The sequence below is a fragment of the Salvelinus alpinus genome, chromosome 9 (assembly GCF_045679555.1).
Source record: "Salvelinus alpinus chromosome 9, SLU_Salpinus.1, whole genome shotgun sequence".
Taxonomy (NCBI): Eukaryota; Metazoa; Chordata; class Actinopteri; order Salmoniformes; family Salmonidae; genus Salvelinus; species Salvelinus alpinus.
In genome coordinates this window covers 46,026,688-46,050,753 of record NC_092094.1, presented here as the reverse complement: position 1 = coordinate 46,050,753, position 24,066 = coordinate 46,026,688, and the positions used below count along the sequence as shown (strand labels likewise).

Here is a 24,066-nt window from a genome sequence, read left to right as displayed (position 1 = left end):
GGAGTCTTTGACAATTTTTATGGCCTTCCTCTGACACCGCCTGGTATAGAGGTCCTGGATGGCAGGAAGCTTGGCCCCAGTGAAGTCCACAATCATCTCCTTTGTCTTGATCACGTTGAGGGAGAGGTTGTTGTCCTGGCACCACACGGCATCAGTCAGTTAGTGTGTGTGGGTGGTACTCCTCAGTTCCCCAGACTGCAGATGAGCTACGGTTTGGATAGGACCACTATTTTTAGTAGAGTGACCAGACTGTGTGTGGTTTTGTGTGCATCGTGGCTACCTGCCTGCATGTGTGTGTGAGCCATTATGAACATTAGGGTAAATTGTTACTAGGTGACTTAGATTAGTTTGGATTCAATTAGATAGTACTTTATTGTCATTGATTCACAGAAACGTGTATTAGGTATAGATATTTCACTGTGTCAAAAAATATCCACAACAAAAATAGAGACATGATATAAACAAAACATCAGGCATGCTATGTAAAACATCAGACATACTATGCAAAACGTCTGATATACTATGTAAAACATTCAACATACCATGCAAAACATCTGAAATACTATGCAAAACATCTGATATACTATGCAAAACATCTGATATACTTTGCAAAACGTCTGATATACTATGCAAAACATCAGACATACTACGCAAAACATCTAATATACTACGCAAAACATCCACATACTATGCACAACATCTGACATACTATGCAAAACATCTGATATACTATGCAAAACATCTGACATAATATGCAAAACATCAGACATACTATGTATAACATCCAACATACTATGCAAAACATCAGACATACTATGCAAAACATCTGATATACTATGCAAAACATCTGATATACTATCCAAAACATCTGACAAAACATCAGACATACTATGCAAAACATCAGACATACTATGCAAAACATCGGATATACTATGCAAAACATCAGACATACTATGCAATCAGTAGGTGATTACCATTTTAACAAGTAATTTCTAAGTAACCAGCTGGTTAAATAAAGTATTACCAGCATTAGTATCTCACAACACAGAATACTGCAGAGGTATCAACAACAACAGGCTACCATGAAAGCAAGGCAGATATTTGCATAGTCTCACCCCACCCAGACAAGATTTACTTGTACCACACGCCTCACGCTACCTCATCAGTGTTTACACAGTGACCATTTGCATGCAAACAGCAGCAGTCTGGTGCTAACTGTGCAAACTGCATAGAGGTGAACTGAAGGCCTAATCGATTTCCTGTCCCACTGTAATGCCCAACCCCACACCCACCCAGCCTCTCAATATAGTTTCACAGATGGTCACAGTAAATTTAGGGTTAAGGCTTTTTGCAGAGTCCATATTTTCCTCTCTCAACTGACCTGGGTGTGTGTGCGTGTGTGTGTGTGTGTGCGCGCTTGTGGTCTATTTTTAGCCATCGGGGTGCAGATGTCCTTGGAAATGCTGGAGAAGAGGCTATGGGCCATTACCTTTCAGGTAAGGGAGCAACACACACACACACAAGCACACACACAAACACACAAAAACATTCAGACACACACAAACTTACACAGACACACACACACATACACACACTCAGCTCCCCATCGATATATCAGACTACTGACACAAATCCATCTCTGGCTCAGTTGGTAAGAGCATGGCAACGTCAAGGTCACAGGATCAGTTCCCGCAGGGATCACATACACATACGAAAATGTGTGCACTACATTTTGGATAATCTGCGAAGTGCTAATATTTGATCATCTCTCTGTCTTTCTCCTCCTCTGCCTCTCTGCCTCTCACCTCCACTCACAGCCCAATGACACAGACGTAAGTAAACAGTGACCTTTCACTTTCTGTTGATACAGTACATTAACTCCTCTCTCTGATTATGAAGAGGTTATCACACTCTATTGACTCGGCTATAGAGCTGTTGTTACGGGTTGTGCGTTCCAAATCCACATAGGTCTCTCTCTCTCTGCTGTCAGTCAGTCACATGATTCATCTGTATCTAACGGGTGGTCGACCTTCTGACTCACGACCTTGACCTTTATCCTCTCTCTCTCTCTCATCTCTATCTGTCTCTTTCTTTCTCTCTCCAGTGTACTGAAGTGGAAGGTGTCTGCCCTCTCACCTGTCAAAGCATTGTGAGTACTGAGCCTATTCTACAGGTTTGGGGTCAGTTAGGATTCAATTCATGAATGACAATGATGTTCAAATATTATTGAATAAATGCTAATGATGCTTCATTTAATGTCCTGTCTTCTTTCCCTCCAGGATGTCAACTGTTTCCTTGTGGACAGCAACGGTTTTATCATAGTCTCGAAAGAGAGGTCAGAGGTAAGTGACCGACATCATGACCACCCAGTGACCCGAACATATTAAATCAATCCATACGGCCATCCTAACACCGCCATCCTAACACCACCATCATACACCACCATCCTAACACCACCATCCTAACACCGCCATCCTAACACCGCCATCCTAACACCACCATCATACACCACCATCCTAACACCGCCATCCTAACACCGCCATCCTAACACCGCCATCCTAACACCACCATCATACACCACCATCCTAACACCACCATCCTAACACCGCCATCCTAACACCGCCATCCTAACACCACCATCATACACCACCATCCTAACACCGCCATCCTAACACCACCATCCTAACACCACCATCCTAACACCGCCATCCTAACACCGCCATCCTAACACCACCATCCTAACACCACCATCATACACCACCATCCTAACACCGCCATCCTAACACCACCATCCTAACACCACCATCATACACCACCATCCTAACACCGCCATCCTAACACCGCCATCCTAACACCGCCATCCTAACACCGCCATCCTAACACCACCATCCTAACACCGCCATCCTAACACCGCCATCCTAACACCACCATCCTAACACCACCATCCTAACACCGCCATCCTAACACCGCCATCCTAACACCACCATCCTAACACCACCATCCTAACACCACCATCCTAACACCACCATCCTAACACCACCATCCTAACACCGCCATCCTAACACCGCCATCATACACCAGTTGAAAATTCTAAAGTAACCCCTCATCTGTACTATAGTACATCATATGTGGTTTGTTATATAACGATTGCACCATAATAACATGTTTAGCCTTTTGATAAGCAGATCAGCAGATCAGGGATCAGCAGATCAGGGGAGGGATCATTTATATAATCACGATCTGGTCGGCTTGACCATGTAAATACACATAAGGTCAGGTGATTGCATCTTAACACTCTTCCTAAGGGGCGTGTTAAGTGCTGGTAGCTCCTTAGCAACAAGAACGAGAGAGGGGGAGAGATCGAGAAAGAGAGAGATTGAGAGAGCAATCGAGAGAGAGAGAGAGAGAGAGAGAGAGAGAGAGAGAGAGAGAGAGAGAGAGAGAGAGAGAGAGAGAGAGAGAGAGAGAGAGAGAGAGCAATCGAGAGCGATCGAGAGAGAGCGAGAGGCACATTGCGCTGCAGAAAGTAGGTAGCAGGCCAAAACAACATCTGGAGCACTCATAGGATTTGAGAACACTTATGGTCCTAATCCCTCTTAGACGCATTAGCAGAGACTGACTAACTGGGGCTAAAGGCACCAAACGGCCTGCGCCACCTCATCACTTGACTTCACTGTAGAAAGGCCTTGACTGGAACAACCACATTACTGAGCATTAGAATAGTGTGGTGGAAATGGGCAAGGAACATAAAGTGTTTATAAATTAACATAGCAGTGTGCTGGGTATGCGGCGGCCTGTACATCTTAGTATACATTTGAAGACTACAACAGTGAGTGAGGGCCTATAAGACCCTATTATACTGCACAATATAGTAGGGAGTCAGTGTGGTACCTTATCACATGTATGTAATGGCCTAGGATTACCACAGCCCTGTGAGAAGAACGAATGCAGATGGGATTACCACAGAGTCCACCGCTGCACTGTGCTGCACTGCACTCACTCGTTAACTCCCATACAGACAGACGCTAAGGGCATCTGTCTGTCACTGACTGACTGGAGGTGGTGATGGTGGCCCATCACGCGCAGTATGGTCAGTGATGGGCTGCAGCTTAAAGCCCAAGCTGCTGCCCCATGCAGCCAGGGTCCCAACAGCAGCCCCAGATGTGCAGGTCCAGCGGGCTCCGCTAAGGGAAGATGAGGCTCGCCCTGTATGGATCTGGATCTTGACCCCTATAGCCTGTCACGGCGTCGGTCACGTAGGCTACCGGGGACTCGTTCGTGGGATCTATTTTGTCCTTGTTCGATTGACCATGGCCTCTTACCACTTGTAATAGGGAGACCTTTTGGGTTGAGGAGGAGCGCGGGCTGGAGGAGAGTGCACAAACACACAAACACGTAGGCTGAACACACACACACAAATGCACACACACACACCACATCTTGTTTACCCAAGCAGTTCCTCCTGTATAAGAATTCCTCAAATTCAGGTCAGTTGTGAAGAGTTTTTTTTATGTCCCAATACCTTGGCATCGGGTCTATGAATTGACATTTAAAACAACATTTGACACTTGAATATGTTTGTTTCAATTTAAGCTATTATAAAAAACACTTGCTACAAAAATAATGCTCAATACACTGAGTGTACAAAACATTAAGAACAGGACATAGACTGACCAGGTGAAAGCTATGATCCCTTGTTGATGTCACTTGTTAAATCCATTTCAATCAGTGTAGATGAAGGGGAGGAGACAGGTTAAAGAAGGATTTTTAAGCCTTGAGACAATTGAGACATTGATTGCCATTCAGAGAGTGAATGGGCAAGACAAAACATGCCAGTGCCTTTGAACGGGGTATGGTAGTAGGTGCCTGGTGTACCGGTTTGTGTCAAGAACTGCAATGCTGCTGGGTTTTCATGCTCAATCGTTTTCCATGTGTATCAAGAATGGTCCACCACACAAAGGACATCCAGCCAACTTGACACAACTGTGGGAAGTATTGGAGTCAACATGGGTCAGCATCCCTGTGGAATGCTTTCAACACCTTGTAGAGTCCATGCCCTGACGAATTGAGGATGTTCTGAGGGCAAAAGGTGTGTGTATGTGTGTGTGTGTGGGGGGGGGGGGGGGTTGTTATGTCATAATATCAAGGTTCAGATGGAACTGCAAACTGTATTGTTAGGAGATCTGAAAAACCACGAGTCAATGGGGAATATTGTTATACTCTTGGGTAAAGTATTTATTTTTATGGGAATATCGGTAGAAATTTTACAAATAGGGAGGTTCAGGAACCCTCGTAAAGTATAATAGTAAAATGGAGGGATGTCTTGCAAAAGGAAATAGCAAAGGGCATTATACTGGGAAAGATTAGTTAATCTGTGGACATCGGAGGGTTGGAGTTAAAATCAGAATGAATAATGGATTGGCCACTGTGGGTGAAAATCCTGCACTTGAAGGAGAAAAGTATAATTATTTAGGAATTGTAGGGTAGGGATAGTAGGGTAGGGGGGAAAATATATATAGAAAAAACATTAATAAGGGGGATTAGAAATGATGCAAACAATTAAATTGATAGAACCTACAATCAATCTGCAATATTAAACCCTCTTAAGCTGACAGTCCCCGAAATCTGGCACTAGAATTACTTAAACAAATATTTTATTGATTTCCAACCGTTTTATACATCAGAAGACAGAAATCCAGACCTTCCTAAAACCATGTAAAGGTCCTTAGTCGATTCAACTTTTATTTGCCCCCCTCTTGTGGTCTGCTGCATCATTACATCGATTTATGTCACTTCACTGCGACATCACGTCAAAGGGGCGGTCCTTAGAAAAACATTTATCCAGCTCGACTGCGTCATGGCACAGACATGGCAAAGCAATTGCTGGGATTTGTCTCGAATAGGTAGATCTAAATGCATAACTTCCATAGCTCTACTATAAATAATACGACCTACACTCTTCCTAAAATAAGTAAAGTAATAATTTTGTGTGGAAGTCGCACATTTTCTTTTACGTCACATTGCATATGCTCAGAACGACAAAATTGAGCCCTTTACATAGCCCTTCTCAATAGGAGGGACACACACTGTTTAAATTGCCCATTTAATGTTGATTTAGACGTTCATAAATTTAACATTTATCACTAATGTCATGATATGTTTGGTAAAGTAATAAAGAATGTGAAATGTTTTGGGTAGATGTTCCTAAAACAGATTGTAACTATATACGGACATATTATAAAGTATGAAAAGGCTTATTCATTCACTATTTATTTGTATTTTATCATATCATCATATTTGTATGTTTTATTATACTTTTATTGTATACTACATCATATGGGTTGAAAAGTGTTTTTTTCTCAGACATAAATGAACAATTCAAAGTGAAAGCCAAAGGTCATAGCTTTCTAGGGGGGAAGCACTACTACATGAATAAAATATTGCCCTCTTGCTAGATTGATGACTACAGCCATAGTCAATCAGTGCAAAACAGCTGTCAGCTCAACTTTAAAGCTGATCTACTCATAAAAGTACTCTTGCTGCAATCTCTGCCAGTCCCCGGTGAAATAAAACAGTCACTAACATTAAGGCTACTCAGGCCAAACCAAGGATGAAGTATTTACATTTTCCCTTTTAATTGCATATGTTTATGTCTCAGTAAGGCACTAAAGCAAACCTTAGTAAGCAGACAGTATGATTTAGTGCTACCCCGTAACATTTTGCTGAGGTTAGGACTTTGATAAAGTTATGTGGAAACACCAAGAGTATCCCTCCCTTTTTATTCCGAGAGAGGGATTGGGCTGAGGCAGAGCTCTAAATATTTAATCATCGGAGATATGGAAGCAGTGATGACTTCAAGAAATGGGTCATACATAACTTCTTTAAAATGTACCAAGGTATTTATTTTATTTAACCTTTATTTTATCAGGGAGACATAATGAGACCAAAGTCTATTTTATAGATGAGTCCTAAATTACAGAAAATACACATCAAAATACAACTACAAAATGCAAGCAGAAAGAAAAACACAGTCATAAAAAACAAACACGTTCATCAGTAATAAGGTCCTCAATCAGCTTTCTGAATCGCCCTAGAGGCACCAGAACATCACATTTAAGAACATTTTGAAGATTGTTCCACAAATAAGGTGCAAGAAACGCTGATTTACGTAACTCAGTACAGACCAAAGGAGTTTCCAGAGTTAACTATACCTGAGACCAGGTGTGGTAACTCGTATGTCTAAAGTTTAATAATGATGTTATGTACAGTGAGACTTTTTGTAAAAGGGCTTTATAAATGAAAGCAATGTATCAACCTAAGTGACATCAAAGAGAGAATCCAGTGATGATTGTTCAAACTGGCGCCCGTAAATAAAGTGCAGTGCACTAGGATACACTGCATATAATGGTTTTAATGAAGTAGCAGCTGCGTTTATATAGATGATGTTGCCGTAGTCCAGGGCCGATAGGAACGTCAACTGAATAATCTGCATTCTACTATTTAGCGAGAGGCAGGACCTATTTCTATAGAAGAAGCACATTTCTATTCTCAGCTTCTGAACTATCTAATGTATATGCTTTTTAAAAGAGATTTTCAGCTATACAAATGCCCAGATATTTGTAAGCAGGGACATGATCAATATGGACACCATCCAAAGTACATACAGGGCATTCGGAAAGTATTCAGACCCCTTCACTTTTTCCACATTTTGTTACTCAGTACTTTGTTGTGGAAGCACCTTTGGCAGCAATTACAGCCTCGAGTCTTCTTGGGTATGACACTTCAAGGTTGGCACACCTGTATTTGGGTAGATTCTCCCATTCTTCTCTGCAGATCCTCTCAAGCTCTGTCAGGTTGGATGGGGAGCATCGCTGGACAGCAATTTTCAGGTCTTTCCAGAAATGTTTGATCGGGTTTAAGTCCGGGCTCTGGCTGGGCCACTCAAGGACATTCAGAGAGGTGTCCTGAAGCCACTCCTGCGTTGTCTTGGCTGTGTGCCTAGGGTCATTGTCCTGTTGGAAGGTGAACTTTCGCCCCCAGTCTGCGATCCTGAGTGCTCTGGAGTAGGTTTTCATCAAGGATCTCTCATTGCTCTGTTAATCTTTCCCTCAACCCTGACTCGTCTCCCAGTCCGTTTCCACTGAAAAATATCCCCACAGCATGATGCTTCCACCAACTTGCTTCACCGTAGGGATGGTATTGGACAGGTGATGAGCTTTGCTGGGTTCTCCAGACGTGACACTTGGCATTCAGGCTAAAGACTTCAATCTTGGTTTCATCAGACCAGTGAATCTTGTTTCTCATGGACTGAGAGTCCTTCAGGTGCCTTTTGGCAAACATCAAGCGGGCTGTCATGTGCCTTTTACTGAGAAGTGGCTTCCGTCTGGCCACTCTACCATAAAAGCCTGATTGGTGGAGAGCTGCAGAGATGGTTGTCCTTCTGGAAGGTTATCCCATCTCCACAGACGAACTCTGGAGCTCTTTAAAAGTGGCCATCGGGTACTTGGTCAACTCCCTGACCAAGGCCCTTCTCCCCCGATTGCTCAGTTCTAGGAAGAGTCTTGAAGGTTCCAAACTTCTTCCATTTAACAATGATGGGAGCCTCCCGGGTGGCGCAGTGGTCTAGAGCACTGCATCGCAGTGCTATGCTGCGCCACCAGAGTCTGGGTTCGCGCCCAGGCTCTGTCGCAGCCGGCCGCGACCGGGAGGTCCGTGGGGCGACGCACAATTGGCTTAGCGTCGTCCGGGTTAGGGAGGGTTTGGCCGGTAGGGATATCCTTGTCTCATCGCGCTCCAGCGACTCCTGTGGCGGGCCGGGCGCAGTGCGCGCTAACCGAGGGGGCGGGTGCACGGTGTTTCCTCCGACACATTGGTGCGGCTGGCTTCCGGGTTGGAGGCGCGCTGTGTTAAGAAGCAGTGCGGCTAGGTTGGGTTGTGCTTCGGAGGACGCATGACTTTCGACCTTCGTCTCTCCCGAGCCCGTACGGGAGTTGTAGCGATGAGACAAGATAGTAATTACTAGCGATTGGATACCACAAAAATTGGGGAGAAAAGGGGATAAAATTTTTAAAAAAAGAAAAAAAAAAAAAAAAAAACAATGATGGAGGTCACTGTGTTCTTGGGACCTTCAATGCTGGAGAACATTTTTGGTGCCCTTCCCCAGATCTGTGCCTCGACACAATCCTGTCTCGGAGCTCTACGGACAATTCCTTCGACCTCATGGTTTTTGCTCTGACATGCATTGTCAACTGTGGGACCTTATATAGACAGGTGTGTGCCTTTCCAAATCATGTCGAATCAATTGAATTTACCACAGGTGGACTCCAATCAAGTTGCAGAAACATCTCAAGGATGGTCATTGGAAACAGGATGCACCTGAGCTCAATTTCGAGTCTCAAAGCAACGGGTCTGAATACTTAATTTTTTTATACATTACCAGTCAAACGTTTGGACACACCTACTAATTTCAGCGTCTTTCTTTCTTTTCACTATTTTCTACATTGTAGAATAATTTGTGGAATTTCTTTCCTTCTTAATGCGTTTGAGACATCCATTGTGTACAAAGTAGGGGTGGTATATAGAAGATACCCCTATTTGGTAAAGTCCATATTATGGCAAGAACAGCTCAAATAAGCAAAAAGAAACGACAGTCCATCATTACTTTTAGACATGAAGGTCAGTCAATACTTTGAACGTTTCTTCAAGGGCAGTCGCAAAAACCATCAAGCGCTGTGATGAAACTGGCTCTCATGAGGACCGCCACAGGAAAGGAAGACTCAGAGTTACCTCTGCTGCAGAGGATTAGTTCATTAGAGCTAACTGCACCTCAGATTGCAGCCCAAATAAATGCTTCACAGAGTTCAAGTAACAGACACATCTCAACATCAACTGTTCAGAGGAGACTGCGTGAATCAGACCTTCATGGTCCATTTCTGCAAAGAAACCACTACCAAAGGACACCATTAAGAAGAGGAGACTTGCTTGGGCCAAGAAACATGAGCTATGGACATTAGACCGGTGGAAATCTGTTCTTTGGTGTGATGAGTCCAAATTTTAGATTTTTGTTTCCAACCGCTGTGTCTTTGTGAGACGCAGAGTAGGTGAACGGATGATCTCTGCATGTGTGGTTCCCACCATGAAACATGGAAGAGGAGGTGTGATGGTGCTTTGCTGGTGACACTGTCAGTGATTTATTTAGAATTCAAGTCATACTTAACCAGCATGGCTACCACAGCATTCTGCAGTGATACGCCATCCCATCTGGTTTGCCCTTAGTGGGTCTATCATTTGGGTAATTTTTCAACACATCTCCAAGCTGTGTAAGGGCTATTTGACCAAGAAGGAGAGTGAAGGAGTGCTGCATCAGATGACCTGGCCTCCACAATCACCCGACCTCAACCCAATTGAGATGGTTTGGGATGAGTTTGGACCGCAGAGTGAAGGAAGAACAGCCAACAAGCCCTCAGCATATGTGGGAACTCCTTCAAGACTGTTGGAAAAGCAGTCCAGGTGAAACTGGTTGAGAACATGCCAAGAGTGTTCTAAGCTGTCATCAAGGCAGAGGGTGACTACTTTTAAGAATCTCAAATATGTTTTGATTTGTTTAACACTTTTTTTGGTTACTACAGTGAGGGAAAAAAGTATTTGATCCCCTGCTGATTTTGTACGTTTGCCCACTGACAAAGAAATGATCAGTCTATAATTTTAATGGTAGGTTTATTTGAACAGTGAGAGACAGAATATCAACAAAAAAAATCCAGAAAAACGCATGTCAAAAATGTTATGAATTGATTTGCATTTTAATGAGGGAAATAAGTATTTGACCCCTCTGCAAAACATGACTTAGTACTTGGTGGCAAAACCCTTGTTGGCAATCACAGAGGTCAGACGTTTCTTGTAGTTGGCCACCAGGTTTGCACACATCTCAGGAGGGATTTTGTCCCACTCCTCTTTGCAGATCTTCTTCAAGTCATTAAGGTTTCGAGGCTGACGTTTGGCAACTCGAACCTTCAGCTCCCTACACAGATTTTCTATGGGATTAAGGTCTGGAGACTGGCTAGGTCACTCCAGGACCTTAATGTGCTTCTTCTTGAGCCACTCCTTTGTTGCCTTGGCCGTGTGTTTTGGGTCATTGTCATGCTGGAATACCCATCCACGACCCATTTTCAATACCCTGGCTGAGGGAAGGAGGTTTTCACCCAAGATTTGACGGTACATGGCCCCGTCCATCGTCCCTTTGATGCGGTGAAGTTGTCCTGTCCCTTTAGCAGAAAAACACCCCCAAAGCATAATGTTTCCACCTCCATGTTTGACGGTGGGGATGGTTTCTTGGGGTCATAGGCAGCATTCCTCCTCCTCCAAACACGGCAAGTTGGGTTGATGCCAAAGAACTCCATTTTGGTCTCATCTGACCACAACACGTTCACCCAGTTGTCCTCTGAATCATTCAGATGTTCATTGGCAAACTTCAGACGGGCATGTATATGTGCTTTCTTGAGCAGGGGGACCTTGCGGGCGCTGCAGGATTTCAGTCCTTCACGGCATAGTGTGTTACCAATTGTTTTCTTGATGACTATGGTCCCAGCTGCCTTGAGATCATTGACAAGATCCTCCTGTGTAGTTCTGGGCTGATTCCTCACCGTTCTCATGATCATTGCAACTCCACGAGGTGAGATCTTGCATGGAGCCCCAGGCTGAGGGAGATTGACAGTTCTTTTGTGTTTCTTCCATTTGCGAATAATCACAGAAACTGTTGTCACCTTCTCACCAAGCTGCTTGGCGATGGTCTTGTAGCCCATTCCAGCCTTGTGTAGGTCTACAATCTTGTCCCTGACATCCTTGGAGAGCTCTTTGGTCTTGGCCATGGTGGAGAGTTTGGAATCTGATTGATTGATTGCTTCTGTGGACAGGTATCTTTTATACAGGTAAGAAACTGAGATTAGGAGCACTCCCTTTAAGAGTGTGCTCCTAATCTCCGTTCGTTACCTGTATGAAAGACACCTGGGAGCCAGAAATCTTTCTGATTGAGAGGGGGTCAAATACTTATTTCCCTCATTAAAATGCAAATCAATTTATAACATTTTTGACATGCATTTTTCTGGATATTTTTGTTGGTATTCTGTCTCTCACTGTTCAAATAAACCTACCATTAAAATTATAGACTGATAATTTTTTTGTCAGTGGGCAAACGTACAAAATCAGCAGGGGATCAAATACTTTTTTCCCTCACTGTACATGATTCCATATGTGTTAGTTCAAAGTTTTGATGTCTTCACTATTATTCTACAATGTAGAAAATACAAAAAATAAAGAAAAACCCTTGATTAGGTGTCCAAACTTTTGACTGGTACTGTATATAAATTAGCAAACATTTCTAAAAACATGTTTTTTCATTATGGGGTATTGTATTTTTGTATCTTGATGAGGATTTTTTCAAATCAATTTTAGAATAAGGCTGTAAAGTAACAAAATGTGGAAAAACTGAAAGGGTCTGAATATTTTTCAAATGTACTGTATACTTAAATCATCAGTTATTTTTTATGTGTTCTAGAGAACAACATATACTTAGTTTTACCTTACCTTCAATACTAATTTCAGGTCAATAACATTTTTCTGTTATACAATGAAAGCACAGTTCAGAAAGAGCCTGGTCAACCGTGGGGGCAATAGCATACACAACAGTATCATTGGCATATATTGTTAATGTAAACAGTAAAAAGTACAGGACCTAGAATCGACTCCTGCGGGACACCTTTTGTAATATCCAGGAAACCTGATTTAACACCATCTGTAGTTACACATTGAGTTTTATCTGTCAAGTACATTTTAAACCAGTTACATGCAGCCTGGTCGAGACCAATTGAGGAAAGCCTGAGTGATCAACAGTATCAAAAGCCTTTGACAGGTCAATGAAGAGGGCAGCACAATGTTGCCTTTTATCCATACAGTTAACAACATAATTTATAACTATGGATGCAGCAAAGATAGTGCTATGACCTGGTCTAAAACCCGACTGATGTACATTTATGTAGAATACATTTCAAAGATAAGAAAGATCATAGCTGAGAATTAATCAAGGATTCTAATAATTTAGCTAGGCAAGAAAGTTTAGAAATAGGGCGATAATTACTTAGGTCACAAGGGCCGCCACATTTGTGAAGGGGGAGTACATGGGCCGCGTTCCAAACCTTAGGGATAGTACCAGATATAATCATCAGGTTAAAAATATGGGTTAATGATTCAGCATTCAGGGAGGCAGAGAGCTGCAGCAAAAATGGATCATGCACATAAGCCCCAGTGGATTTTTATACCTCAGTCTTAAGCAAGGCATCTAGCACATCACAGATAGCAAATTGTTGAAATGAAAACAAAGATTCACTAGAAGTTGACGGGTTAACCGTCAAGTCAGCTAGAGGCTTGCAGAGAGAAGAGCAGTCGATTGACTGCCCAGCATCAATTAAACCACTGTTTCTCTGAAATAAAAAGCCTGCCGAGATAAAACTCTGATTAAAAGCATCACTTATCCCATTCTTCTCAGGTATGATACCAGAGTCAGAAAGAACTGCAGGGAAGAAGAGGAATTTGTACACCTCAATGCAAATACTATTTTCTCAAATTTAGAAGGATCACCAGCAGAGTCCGAGATGTAGCTTGATTTAGCTTTCTTAATCGAGATAGTATATCGTTATAGGGCAGCTGCTAGCCTAGTGGTTAGAGCGTTGGGCCAGTAACCAAAAGGTCACTGATTCAAATACCTGCTGATGTGTCTTGAGCAAGGCACTTAACCTTCATTTGCTCCAGGGGCGCCATACAACTATGGCTGACCCTGTAAAACAACACGTTTCACTGCACCTATCCGGTGAATGTGACAATAAAACATTTTATTTTATTTTACTAGACCATGACTAAGCAGAAACAAAGTCTAGATGCTGACTACACAACATGTAGTATGTCTGTAATAGATTTGATAAAGGACACTGTTTTGGAACTGCATTGGATTCCCATAATTTGATGGATGCGTTGTTTACAATGCTTTCCACCGAAACGTTGTTGCAGTTTTATTTCACAGCATTTCTGACAGGTAAATAGAGCGTCAAGTTCCATTCCGAACTCTGGCCTCGGTGACCGAAGTTCACGCTTGGCAAACACACACACACTCAGCAAACACTGAATCGCTTAAAAAAGCCACTGGGAAATGATTTTCCTCTTCTCCCCTTCTCCCTGTGATTGAAATAAAGTGTCAGCCGCAGTTAGAGAGAAACGGGAGGAGGAGTGAGGATGACTTGTAAACTTGGACAGTGTTGCTAAAACAAAGTGGCCTTGAATAATTCAGGTGAACAGAGATGTGCTACAGTAAGACAAGAAAGACAGAGGAAAGAGAGAGGGAAGTGTATACTGTACTTTAGGTTAGCCTCTCTCTGTCATATTGAATAAGCTGTGACACTCATTCACAGACAACAGTACTCTAACATGACATGAACATACAGTACATGATAGTAACAGGTAAATACATAGAGTAGAGGTACAGGATACAAGATGGAGATAACTGAAAGGAAAGTTTACCCATTTTGAGTGTTATATTGTTTTTGTGCATCTCTGAGTGATGTTCTATCGATTCATGAGTATCTGAGTTATTGGCGTTTAAGCAGGCAGAAATTCGGCCGGTATGACGTAGCACCGTGATAAAGTCGCTCTCACTACACTGGAAGTTAATAGGAATAGACTTTTAGATTTTGAAAATGTCTCTCATACATGTCAGATTTCAATACTAGCCGATATCAAAACTCTGGAGGATGTCTTCTCTCAAATGAGCCATTGATCATATGTTTGTGATAGTCCTACCTCGAAAAATGTCTAGCACATTTTTTCAATTGTCTGCCTCTTTAGTCCAAGGTGCATTACGTGGTGCTGTTGCCAGAGATATTATACAAAGGAGATAGAAATCCAATGAATAAAGGAACTTACAATGCCTCACCCAGCAGACTGTCGACCAATTGCGTTCACATTGTCATGTTGCGTCACGCGGTTGCTAAGCTAATCGTCTCAAAGTCAGTGCACATGTTGAGAAACATGGCTATTTTTTCTCCAAACTACATAATGTCACCATTCCAAAGTTATACGATACTACAGATAGTAAGTGAATTATCTCACGTCTTGGAAAACATTTGTAATGTTTTACTTCTTGTTGACGGAATTCGTGCTAATGTTTGGTTTTTGAGCAGTTAGCGCCCAATAGACTCCCATTCACTCCTTGAAGGAGAGCGCTGCTTGTCCCTAAATTGCCCAGAATTCACCGCGCTGTCCATTGACGTAGCATGGGCAACGTTTCCCATCTCCTCAAAAGTATATCTCCGGTTGCGAACGTTAGACTCCACTCTGTGCGGCACATCGACCTACAGGTTGAACATGGTGATATTATAGACTCCCAAATTAATAGTACAGTTTGTTTGGGCCATTCTACAGCTAACTAGCTACGTTACATGCTGATATTGTCTTTGGTATTACTGTGTGTAGCTAAGTTTGCTAGCTAGCTAGGCTACCAGCCCATAGAGACAGCATTGCATTGTGGATTTTGTTGACTTGAGCTGCAACAGATTTCCACAACGATTTTCCATGTTGCTAACAATCATAATTTTAAGCCAAAATGAAACATTTGTTTTTACAAAAAATATTGTTCTCACATATTTGTGTTAATTAAAGGAATGAGTGGTTTTGGGTCCAATGCAGACATTTTTTTAAATCTCAATTTCAAATCATTTCTCGATAACAATTAAGTACCTTACAGTAATTGTTTTCAATTAAAATGGTCAAAAAGAAACAAAACAGCTAATTATCAAAGAGGAATTTCTCAAGCAAGAATTTTGCTAGTACTGTCTGGGAGTGGTCTGAGAGTGGGGTGGGGAAAACTGAAAACTAGCTGTTATTGACATAGAGGTTAAGAACTCTCTTTCTTATTGGTCTATTAACTAATTCATCTACTGGTGATGTCACCAGGCAGGCCAAAACTCCATCCCACCAAAACAACTGAAATTTCGGGCGATGCTTTCAAACAGCTCTTACACCAAAAGTGCATTATCATAATTCTCAAAATTTCACAGTATTATTCCAACCTCATAGTATGGAAATATATTTAAAACTGAGGAAAATCACATTGACTGCAATGGGCCTTTAAGCCATTAGGATCCAATAGATGATGTTCACGTTGGGTCATGCTGACTATAAAACATGTGGAAGTGCTTACTAACAGCTTACTGACTGCTTACTAACAGGGCAGCTTTCATAAAGTAAGATACAGAATGCCTTTTTGGTGTAACAGAATCTCCTTGCATAATGATAAAGCTCTGGGGTGACTTAGATCTTGATATTGTCGTCGTCACTACAGGTCGGACGTTTCTTCGGGGAAGTGGACGGGTCTGTGATGACAGCGTTGATCAAGTCAGGCATGTTCAAGCAGTAAGAGAAGCTACATTATGTGGTACATATTATACCATTGATTGAACCTATTGCGCAATGTTATCTAACCCCTGACTACCTAATTGTTGTGTGTTTGTGCAACAGGGTGTCGCTGTATGACTACCAGGGTATGTGTAGATCAGGACACAGTCATTCCAGTAGTGCTCGGCCTCTGCTCAGTGTAAGTCATGCCATATGAGCATGTTTATCAATTGCTCAACCATGAAGAAGGCACTACAAGTCGAAACATTGGATGCGTTTACCCATTCAATTGTTAGGAGCATATATACAGTATGTGACTTCATTTACTGATCTTGAATCAATTGCTCACTGACAATAATAAATATCGTTATCAAGGTTAACAAAAATTCAGCAAATCATGAACATTAATTCTAAATGGTCTACAAATGGCTTATGATGCAAGTCATTATAAAATCTCATCTGCTGATTGAATAATATGGTAACTTAGCAGATGCTCTCTTCTTGCTCTCTTTCACCTGACTTACCTGTAGTTTTCTTCTCTCTCTCTCTCTCTCTGTCTCTCTCTGTTTCTCTCTCTGTCTGTCTCTCTGTCTCTCTCTCTCTCACCGTATCTCCATCTCTCCTTCCTATAGCCTTTCTACGGCCTTGCGGCAGTGATCAAATGGTTCTTTTCTCACATGTTGATGTAAGTATGAGATGCACTTTTTGGGCTGATTTTGGGAGAAATTCATTGGTTTTTTAAAACTTTATTTTCTCTCCAACAACTCTACTTCTGTACAGGTTCTTAATGGAGTTCAACTTCTGTGGGTTGTGGCACTCGGATTACATCGTAGACGGTAAGTTATGCTCTTAATACTTTATGTGACAAAAGCCATCGCAAAGAGGATGTTTGCATGCATACCTGTGACGGGAGAGTCACTTTCAAATGAATACATGTTTGTGCTTTCATATACCCTTGATGAATCATCCTGCAGTTTTCATACCATGTCTGAATGTCTTTGTCTCATTCACATGTCATTGTCTCTCATCCAAATGCTGTCTCCCATCCCATTTTCTCACCCATGGTCATCATTTGACTGTATGCCGCTCCCATTGCCATGTTCATCTGTCTGTGGTCCATCGTGAACGGTGCCCCATCCATCTCCTCTCCACTGTGATTCCCAACACACAGCCAAGGCTGGCTACCATACATGTGAGTAGGCGGGTGCCTGTAGATGTGGGCGGGTGTACGCACTGTATGTGTGTGAGTGTGTATGCACTTCTTTGAATCAAACAAAAATTACATTCACGCTGACTTTATCCTCGTTAGCCCATAAAGCCAAGAAGGTTGACGCGCTGCAGCCGTGCGACACAGAGTATCCTGGCTTCGTGTACGATTCCTCCATCAGAGAGACCAACAGCCTCATCAAATGTGGCCGTTGTCAGAAGTAAGAACCTCCATCTCAGACAACCAAGTCCACTGTGGGGGTGCCCTCTTATGGCCATGACACCTACCTGCAATTATCTGAACTGAGCCTTTTGTATTCCCGAATGCAACTGAATCGTGTTCAACTGACCTTGTGTTCCAGAATGTAACGTTAACGGAATGTGTTGTGTTCCAGGATGTTTGTGGTGCAGGCGGTTCCTGAAAGTAACCTGGTGTTGATGGTGGTCCAGGCGGACTGTGACTGCTCCCGCCAGTACTCCTCCATCACACTGGAGCCCAAGGAGGTCAAATACAATGCATCAGTCAAGTGTAACAGGATGAAATCTCAGAAAGTCCGCCGGCGCCCAAACTCCTGTCACGCCTATCATCCTAAGGTCAGCCCTCTTCCCTCCTCATTGTGTAATTGTGTAATATTGAGTTGATTACTGTCATTGACTACAGGGTTAGCATAGCAGGCATGTTGAAATTAAAATAGGGAAGTGTTTGTTACATTTAAATGGTATGCGATTCACAAAGATGCATAGTCAAAGTAGATGAATGTGTCAATCAATATAAAGCAGTATACTCAAAGGTTCTTGAGGTTTTTTTTGTCAGGGGTAAGGGTGATATGTGTAAAAAAAGAAAAAGAAATGTGCCTATCAGGAGAGGTTCTTTACTGCTGTGATGGTTGTGAAGATTTTACAGTACACTACAGGCAACTGGTTGCACTGAAAGTACGGTAAACAACAACAACTTACTGAAGGGTTGTACCAGTTTAAGTGGTTGATGGTTATGTTGTCAAAGTTTGAGCACCTCCATTAATAGGGTCAGTTCTGCGATCTATGTAAGAGAATGTGACAATAAAGAGTTGCACTGTTAAAAAGTTACTGTGCATTTCACAGTAACTTAATAGCAGTTAGTTGCCTGGAAGTTGCTGTGCATTTTGCAGTCCCTAACTGGCATCCAGCTGTAAGTAAGTTAATGTAAAATTCACTGTAACTTTACAAGATATAGCTTAACATTAGTTGACAACTACTAAGATTATTAGTGATGAGCACACTTGGGACTCAGCCTTGGTTGACAGAAAACGGACCTTGCTGCCACACCATCAGGTTAGTGAGCATGACAGAGATCAGCCATAGTAAGTAACTGTGAATTTTACAATAACTACGTGCAGCAAGTTGACAGTATATTATTGAAAAATAAACATGAACTTCCTGTTGACAAACTGCCATTAACTTACTGCAAAATGCACAGTAACCTCTTAACAGTGCAACTCTTGATTGTCAAAAGCTCTTACAAAGCTTGTAGAACTGGGAGTGGACAAATTAGGTGCTCAACCTTCATCAACACAAGATAAAATCACTTAAAGAGGCAGTACAGTCAAAAACATAATTAACCTGTGTTTTATATGTATTTCCACACTATGAGGTTGAAATAATTATTATGATAATGCACTTTTAGTGTAAGAGCTGTTTGAAAAGACTGCCTGAAATTTCAGCTTGTTTGGCTGGGTGGGTTTTTTGTTAATAGGTTTAAGTTAATAGACCAATAGCAAAGAGAGTTTGCCCTCCACTCTGTCAAAAATAGCTAGTTTTCAGGTTACACATCCCTCCCATTAGGCTCCTCCAAGTAGGCCCCTCTTCCAGACCACTCCCAGAAAGTTCAAGCAAAATTCTTGCTTGAGAAATTGCCCTTCGCTAGGAAAGCAATTTTTGTTCCTTTTTGACCATTTGAATTAAAAACACAGTAAGGTACTTAATTGTTACCCATAAATCATTTGAAATTGCGATAAAAACAGCAGCATTGCACCTTTAAACTGGTCCACTAACGGCTGGTACAAATACAACATATTTCAGACTATGCCCCCAAATATGCTAATGAGCCCCTACCAGCACATGGCCCCCACCTACATTACAAAGTGATTGTACTTTACATTGAATATAAATTATGTTTTCTACTAGATTTTGCAAGTACCTAATAGTGTGTGCCATAAGCTCATCTGAAGTATCCTATAAGTATAACTACAGAACCTGTCATTGGTTCTACCTGGAACCAGAGGGTTCCTCATGATACGTTTCTATATGGAACTCAAAAGGTTTCCCCTACAGGGACAAATCAAAGGGTTATACATGGCACTCAAAAGGATTCCCCCATAGGGGCAGATGACAGAACCATGGAACCAGAGGGTTCTTCATGAGAGGGTTCTACGTAGAACCCAAATTGGTTCCCTTACAGGGACAAAACAAAGAACCCACCTAAAAATCAAAGAGTTCTACATGGGGCCAACAAAATGTTTCCCCCATAGGGAGAAATGACAGAGGTGTAGATTCAATCAGATCCAGCGTTAACCGGCGATAACAGACAGCTGCATAGCGGATGTTTTGGCGGTGTCAGAGGTACAACTGTGTTGGAGCTTCAAATCTGTGAGCAGCTGCTCTTGCGATCATTGTCACAAAACCCCACCCGCCCCCCACTCATGTTAGAAGTTCAGAACGAGAAAGTGTAGGCTATATAGAAATAATTACGCTCAAATTGAAAAATCATTCAACTAAATAATGAGGAATATGTATATATAATGTGGACACCCCTTCAAATTAGTCGATTTGGCTATTTCAGCCACACCCATGTAGAATGGCCTTACTGAAGAGCTCAGTGACTTTCAACGTTGCACCGTCATAGGATGCCACCTTTCCAACAAGTCAGTTTGTCAAATTTCTGCCCTGCTGGAGCTGCCCCGGACAACTGTAAGTGCTGTTATTGTGAAGTGGAAGCGTCTAGGAGCAACAACGACTCAGCAGCGAAGTGGTAGGCCACACAAGCTCACAGAACGGGACGGCCGAGTGCTGAAGAGTGTAAAAATTGTCTGTCCTCGGTTACAACATTCACTACTGAGTTCCAAACTGCCTCTGGAAACAACGTCTGCACAAGAACTGTTCGTCGGGAGTTTCATGAAATGGGTTTCCATGGCCGAGCAGCCACACACAAGCTTAAGATCCCCATGGGCCATGGCGTTGACAGGAGTGCTGTAAAGCTCACCGCCATTGGACTCTGGGGCAGTAGAAACACATTCTCTGGAGTGATGAATCACGCTTCACCATCTGGCAGTCTGACAGATGAATCTGGGTTTGGCGGACGCCAGAAGAACGCTACCTGCCCGAATGCATAGTGCCAACTGTAAAGTTTGGTGGAGGAGGAATAATGGTTCGGGCTAGGCCCCTTAGTTCTAGTGAAGGGAAATCTTAACCTACAGCATTCTAGACGATTCTGTGCTTTCAACTTTGTGGCAGTTTGGGGAAGGCCCTTTCCTGTTTCAGCATTACAATGCCGCCATGCACAAAGCGAGGTCCATACACAAATGGCTTGTTGAGATCGGTGTGGAAGAACTTGACTGGCCTGCACAGAGCCCTGACCTCAACCCCATTGAAGTCAAGTCTCCGCATCAACGTTCCAAAATCTAGTGGAAAGCCTTCACAGAAGAGTGGAGGCTATTATAGCAGAAAAGGGGGGACCAACTCCATATTAATGCCCATGATTTTGGAATGAGATGTTCGACGAACAGATGTCCACATACTTTTTATCATGTAGTGTACCTTAATCCATCTCTAAAAATACAGTTACTTTTTGTATATTTGCCGTATTTTCACTGCAACCAGTAGCCAGGACTCTTTACAGTGTAATGAAGAACCCTCTGGTTCTAACATTGTAATGAAGAACCATACACATGGCTATTCAAAGGGTTACTCAAATAGCCAATATAAAAATGGTCTGCACAGCCCAACAAAAGGCTTCCCCTACACAGACAAAACATACTAACTAGCAAGTATTTTTTTAACTTGTATTTTAGCAATTCATTTTGAAATGTTCCTATCTTCTTGCTGATTGTAGGAAAATGCCAAGGACTGTGGAGGAGCTTCAGAGATCAGCCTATCGGTGGCCGTCTTCTTGACTTCTCTGGCCACTTCATTGGCCTTCTGAAGATGGACATAACAAGGCTCCACCTCTCTTATGGCCGTTCACATTTCCTTTTTGTATATTTTCTGAAAGACTTTTAACTACATAAAGGACCTACCAACACAGTAGTTAAAGTCAATTCCGGAGCAAGGGCTATTTTCTAGTAAGACTCCTTTTCCCACAATGAGAGAGAAAGAGACTCAACAGTCCAAACAAATGCCACATTTCTATGCTTGGGACTCTTTTGCATGAGCCATGGGATATGAACTTGTGGACATGCGAGGCAATGAGAGACTGTTATTTTCATGGAGACACTAATATAGTAGGACCTACCCTGCCCTCTGCTGGACAATCCATCTGAGTGCAGACTGAAAGACAACCACCCTGACAAACTCACTCAACTGGAGAACTGTTGCCACGTGCAAATCAACAGGAAAATAGAATGTTTGCTTATTTCTGATTTTTATACACAGTAACATTAAGCTGTATTGTATTAAAACTATTTTTTATGTTGAAATGAACTACTGTACCAAAACTGTGTGCTATGAAATAGGAATATTCATATTTTTGTGGTATACTTGATGAACATTTGCAATAAATAATAAATAATGTATGTCATTACATTGGTGTTTAGACCGGGAACATGCTGGTGACCATTCCCTTACCATCAGAACTAAGTCAGAGGCTAGTCTAGTAGACACTACATATAAAAAGTATGTGGACACCCTTTCAAATTAGTAGCTGCCGCTCTTTCAACCACAACCATTGCTGACAGGTGTATAAAATTGGGCACACAGCCACGCAATCTCCATAGACAAATATTGACAGTAGAATGGCCTGTACTGAAGAGCTCTGTCACTTTCAACGTGGCACCCTCATAGGATGCCACCTTCCAAACAAGTCAGTTCGTCAAATTTCAGCCCTGCTAGAGCTTCCCTGGTCAACTGTAAGTGCTGTTATTGTGAAGTGGAAACGTCTAGGAGCAACGAAAACTCAGCCGCAAAGTGGTAGGCCACACAAGTTCACAGAATGGGACCACCTAGTGCTGAAGTGCGTAGCACGTAAAATGTATCTGTCCTTGTCGGTTGCAGCACTCACTACCTAGTTCTAAACTGCCTCTGGAAGCAACTTCAGCACAAGAACTGAGCTTCATGAAAATGGGTGTCCATGGCCGAGCAGCCACACACAAGCCTAAGATCAACATGCGCAATGCTAAGCGTTGGCTGGAGTGGTGTAAAGCTCACTGCCATTGGACTCTGGAGCAGTGGAAACGCGCTCTCTGGAGTAATGAATCATGCTTCTCCATCTGGTCGACAAATCTGGGTTTTGCGGATGCCAGGAGAACGCTACCTGCCCGAATGCATAATGCCAACTGTAAAGTTTGGTAGAGGAGGAATTATGGTCTTTGGCTGTTTTTCATGGTTCGGGCTAGGCCCCTTAGTTCCAGTGAAGGGAAATCTTAACGCTACAGCATACAATGACATTCTAGACGATTCTGTGCTTACAACTTTGTTACAACAGTTTGGGGAATGCCCTTTCCTGTTTCAACATGACAATGCCCCCGTGCACAAAGCGAGGTCCATACAAAAATGGTTTGTCGAGGTCAGTGTGTAAGAACTTGGCTGGCCTGCACAGAGCCCTGACCTCAACCCCATCAAACACCTATGGGATGAATTAGAACGGCGACTGCGAACCAGGCCTAATCGCCCAACATCAGTGCCCAACCTCAATAACGTTCTTGCGGCTGAATGGAAGCAAGTCCCCGCAGCAATGTTCCAACATCTAGTGGAAAGCCTTCCCAGAAGAGGGGAAGCATGGACATCAAAGAGGGCACCAACTCCATATTAATTCCCATGATTTTGGAATGAGATGTTCGACGAGCACGTGTCCACATACTTTTGGTCATGTAGTGTAGTTCATGATACTGGTATGCTTGAAGCTTTACGAAAGCGGGAAACTGTTTAACAACAATGACCTATTGTCAAATGTAAATCAGAAATGTGTCTTTTTGCTGTCTTATTTTATTCCCAACCACTCCAGACAACGCACACACACACACACACACACACACACAAAAGTTGGGAGCAGCAGAGGGTTAGCCACAGAGCAGCGTTAAGGGTTAAGTGCCTTGCTCAATGGCACAACGGCAGTAGGTGGGAACTGAAATTCTTATGCTAGTGGTTATTGGCTCACTTCTGCCAAATTCTTCCCCTGTGAAATCATTACAAGCAGTGACGGATTTAGGTATAGGCGACATGGACAGCCGCCCAGGG

General features: G+C 42.6%; 1 protein-coding gene across 2 annotated transcripts in view; it reads left to right on the top strand.

Moving 5' to 3' along the window:
- Positions 1-22,414, top strand: part of LOC139530209 (voltage-dependent calcium channel subunit alpha-2/delta-4-like) — an 81,584-nt gene extending 59,170 nt beyond the window's left edge. The window contains exons 25-36 of one of the 2 annotated variants that reach the window (XM_071326406.1): positions 1,435-1,496; positions 1,818-1,832; positions 2,105-2,149; positions 2,280-2,342; positions 16,382-16,452; positions 16,558-16,633; positions 17,067-17,119; positions 17,215-17,270; positions 17,606-17,626; positions 17,744-17,861; positions 18,036-18,234; positions 21,728-22,414. In XM_071326406.1, the coding sequence (XP_071182507.1) occupies positions 1,435-1,496; positions 1,818-1,832; positions 2,105-2,149; positions 2,280-2,342; positions 16,382-16,452; positions 16,558-16,633; positions 17,067-17,119; positions 17,215-17,270; positions 17,606-17,626; positions 17,744-17,861; positions 18,036-18,234; positions 21,728-21,817 (869 nt within the window). In that variant the 3' untranslated portion in view covers positions 21,818-22,414. The remainder of the gene's footprint in view (positions 1-1,434; positions 1,497-1,817; positions 1,833-2,104; positions 2,150-2,279; positions 2,343-16,381; positions 16,453-16,557; positions 16,634-17,066; positions 17,120-17,214; positions 17,271-17,605; positions 17,627-17,743; positions 17,862-18,035; positions 18,235-21,727) is intronic. The other variant, XM_071326407.1, reaches the window with a different exon arrangement.
- The last annotated feature ends 1,652 nt before the right edge of the window (positions 22,415-24,066 follow it).